Source organism: Fukomys damarensis, unplaced genomic scaffold (assembly GCF_012274545.1).
Source record: "Fukomys damarensis isolate Sample0158 unplaced genomic scaffold, DMR_v1.0_HiC HiC_scaffold_22, whole genome shotgun sequence".
Lineage (NCBI taxonomy): Eukaryota > Metazoa > Chordata > Mammalia > Rodentia > Bathyergidae > Fukomys > Fukomys damarensis.
This window is the reverse complement of record NW_022900934.1, coordinates 12,428,484-12,431,637: the sequence shown is the minus strand read 5'-3', so window position 1 is coordinate 12,431,637 and position 3,154 is coordinate 12,428,484. Positions and strand designations below refer to the sequence as shown.

Sequence of the window (3,154 nt, the reverse complement as noted above, 5' to 3'; positions counted from 1 at the left end):
GTGAGGTCGCCGCCTGCCTGTCGTGTGACACCCAGCACTGCAGCCACGAACAGCTCCTCCCAGCCCCCACCCGCCGACCTCCTGGGTGACCTGAACCACAGGGACACAGGGGCCCTGAGGCTGGAGTAAACTCACCTGGGTGGCAACACGGGGACCAGGAGCTGCTCAGGGAGCCCAGCGCTTTTCAGCTGACGCCTTCTACCCTGGGCACCAGGCCAGGGCTTGGGTCCTCCCCTTCCGCCATGGTGCCCGTGCTTGGGGCCTCACTGGGGAGGCTGGTGGGTCCCCCACCCCCGAGGACAGATGGCCGGCCGCATGGGGACACAGCGAGCTTCTCCCTCCTGGCAGTGAGACAGCGAGAGAGAGCACACAGCGCATTCGGGTCCATGGGACACAGGAGCAGCTGTTCTCCTTTCTTCCTTGGGAACATAATCCTGCTTTTGTTCTTTCTCATAGAAAACGGGGGCTGAGCAAACGTGACCCTGCCCCGGCCCAGGGGACAAAGATGACAGGTCAGGGGCTCGAGGGCCAGCCGCAGTCATCCTGTCCCTTGGCTTGTGACTGTTCAAGAATGGGCGGGTCGTCCAGTCCACCAGGGGAAACCCAGGGACAGCTGCCCCTGGCCTCTGGGAAAGACTTTCCAAGACACACGTGAGACCAACCTCCAGCTCTCCACTTCCTCTCTTTTAAACACAGTCTGGTGAGGCTGGAGCCACAGCAGCCATTGTGAAACCCTGAGGCAACGGCCGGAGGATCTCAGGGGTGCAGAGATAGAGCCCTGACAACCTCGAGCCACTGAGTACGTCAGCGTGGAGTGGCCTTTTCTGGCCTCCTTGGAGGTGGGTGGATCAGTGCCTCCACCAGCGGAACCCGTGCTCCTCAGACCATGGTTGCACATGGACCAGCCAGGGTCCCGTGACAGCTGAGAGCTGAGGTAGAACCTGAGCTCCCCATTTCTGACAGACGCTCCATGCTGACAACACCAGCCCGCAGACCACTCTGAGGTACAGGGGGATGAGCCACTCTCCGCGGATGCCCTCTTCCATGTCCCCACAGCACCCCACTCTCCTCCCTATTAGCATAGGAACCTGCCAGGGACCAAGCCCAGAGTCGCAGTTTCCCGCCAATCAGATGTGCCCCCTCCACTGGGGAGCCCCGAGGGGACAGAGTCGGCCGCTCTGCCTTCTCTGCTCCTCTTCGCGGCCTGTTTTTCACACCTGTGGTCCTGAAATTCTCTGCAGCAGGAATCGCTGTGCTCCATCTTGGCGGCACTTTGGGTCTCCTGAGGGACACGGAAGACAGCGATGCCTGGGCGCTGACCCAGGGGCTTGGGTTTGATAGACCTGGGTGCAGCCTGGGCATCGGGAGCTGTTAAACCTTCCCGGAGTCTCAGCGGCAGCCAGGCTGAGGGCCGGGGCCAGGCCTGACTGCACAGGGAAAACAGCTGGCACCGCTGGTCCACGGTCAGCCGCCCACGGAGGCCAGGCCTGGGACTCACCGCCACCCCTGCAGCTGCACCCTGCGACCTGGCTGCTCTGGTGCTCGGGATCTTCACCCACAGCGGCGAGGACACCCTCAAGCAGCCCGGCCTCTGCCCTGCGGAAGGAGCTGCCCCACGGGTCCCCACACCTGCCATGTCCTCGCACTAGGGAGGCAGGAGGCCCCGGGGGCAGAGACAGGAGGGGCTCACGGCCCCACGCGGCCCTGTCCCACACACGAAACACCTGACCTGGGCCTGGCTCGCAAGGGGAGGCCGCTGAGACAAGACCGGGGACAATGGCGGCCCCAGAGGAAAGAGGAGGAGAAATAGCGCGTCTGTGCCGGGGACCCCGCTTCAATCCAGCATCGCTCTTGGCTGCGCCTGGGTCCTGGCTCCAAGCCCAGAGCCAGCGCTGGGGGCCACGCTCGCTGCTGCTGTGAAGTCACACTGACCGCTCGATGCTTCTGCTGGGTGCCGGGTCCCCAGGTGCTGCTGACGGAGGAGGACGGCCGCGCCCTCCTCCCGGTGAGGGCCCACGCTGTGGTCTCTGTGCATGGAAGCCCTGAGGAGCGGCCCCTCTGCCCTGCCGCTCCTGGGTAGCTTTCCGGGCACACGCACCCGTCTTCCCTCTCCATGCCCTCCGCCCTCCTCCTCTCCCCAGACTCCAGCCCAGGCCTCCTTGCTCTGCTCCTCACAGTCCCTCCTGGGGACCCCACCCCAGCTCCGCCCCTGAGGCCAGGGAGGAGGAGGATCCACCACAGACAACCCCAAGACTGGGTGCTGGCGCTTGTGCCCGCCCTCCACTGAGCCTGCTCCTGGCCCTGAGTCCCCAGCACCTGCAGGTCACCTCCCACTAAGGAGCCTCCTGGAACTTTTCCGAGCCACCAGAACCAGTCCCCAGCTCGCTTCCTGGGGGGCGTGCCTGAGGTGCTCAGCCCAGCCGCCCTGCGTTTCCACCCAGCTCCTCCCTGCTCCTCTGGGAACACAGGAGCTGGGGTCCAGCCCCTCACTCACAGTGCTGCAGCCACACTGGCCTTTCCCTTCCTCCCCAAGGACCACCAAGATTTGCCCCAGGGCCTTTGCACGGCTGTCCTTGGACACTCTTCTCAGGCTGCCTCACCCTGCGGGTGGCCCTTCCTGACCCCTGATGTCCTGCCCTTCACCCTTACTGTCCTCTGTAGCAGCCACCTCCCACCATCACCTCCAGCAGTCTAATGCCTATAGCTGTCCTCTGGACGGAGAGCACCTGCGAGAGAGCGGGGTGACAGGTCCCACCTATCCTGGCTCCCAGGGCAGAGCCTGGTGCGGCCCGGCTGGCAAACCCCGGCCTGGGAAGGACACGGGAGTGGAGACCGCTCCTCTGACCTCAGCTTGCGGAGCTGGGTTGTGGAAATGCTTTCCCTGCAGGTGCCCAGGCCCAGGTTCCAAGGGTGCCCTGCGGGGCCTCCTCCTCCATTTGTTTCCTCTTCTCTGGCTCTCAGCAGGGGACAGATCTCTCAAGGCTTTGATTTCCATCATTTAGGATGAAAAAATTAAAATCAAATAAAGTGCATTTAAGAGGAGCCCGCTGAGTGAGGGAATGGATGCCCGGTGGGGTCTTTGTTGTCATCAATTATTGATTGAGCCCTGATTGTGTCCTGGCCCCACCGAGGTAGAAAGGACCGGGTGTCCGTG

At 63.5% G+C, this 3,154-nt stretch overlaps 1 protein-coding gene across 1 annotated transcript; it reads right to left on the bottom strand.

The window, feature by feature from the left end:
* Positions 1-18: 18 nt before the first annotated feature.
* Positions 19-2,671, bottom strand: LOC104875639. The gene is made up of 3 exons (XM_010643323.2): positions 1,730-2,671; positions 1,218-1,282; positions 19-734 (listed from the first exon to the last, which is right to left on the bottom strand). Exons 1-3 carry the CDS (start codon positions 2,113-2,115, stop codon positions 514-516), a joined length of 672 nt encoding a protein of 223 aa, XP_010641625.1. The 5' UTR covers positions 2,116-2,671; the 3' UTR covers positions 19-513.
* Between the last annotated feature and the right edge of the window lie 483 nt (positions 2,672-3,154).

Excerpts from the sequence above, each read along its gene's own strand:
- LOC104875639 (XM_010643323.2), bottom strand. The coding sequence starts at position 2,115 with ATGGAGAGGGAAGACGGGTGCGTGTGCCCGGAAAGCTACCCAGGAGCG. Across the intron at positions 1,283-1,729 it reads CCCTTGCGAGCCAGGCCCAG|GAGACCCAAAGTGCCGCCAA; the intron begins GTCAGGTGTTTC and ends CGTGTCCCTCAG. Across the intron at positions 735-1,217 it reads AGAGAATTTCAGGACCACAG|GGTTTCACAATGGCTGCTGT; the intron begins GTGTGAAAAACA and ends CCGTTGCCTCAG.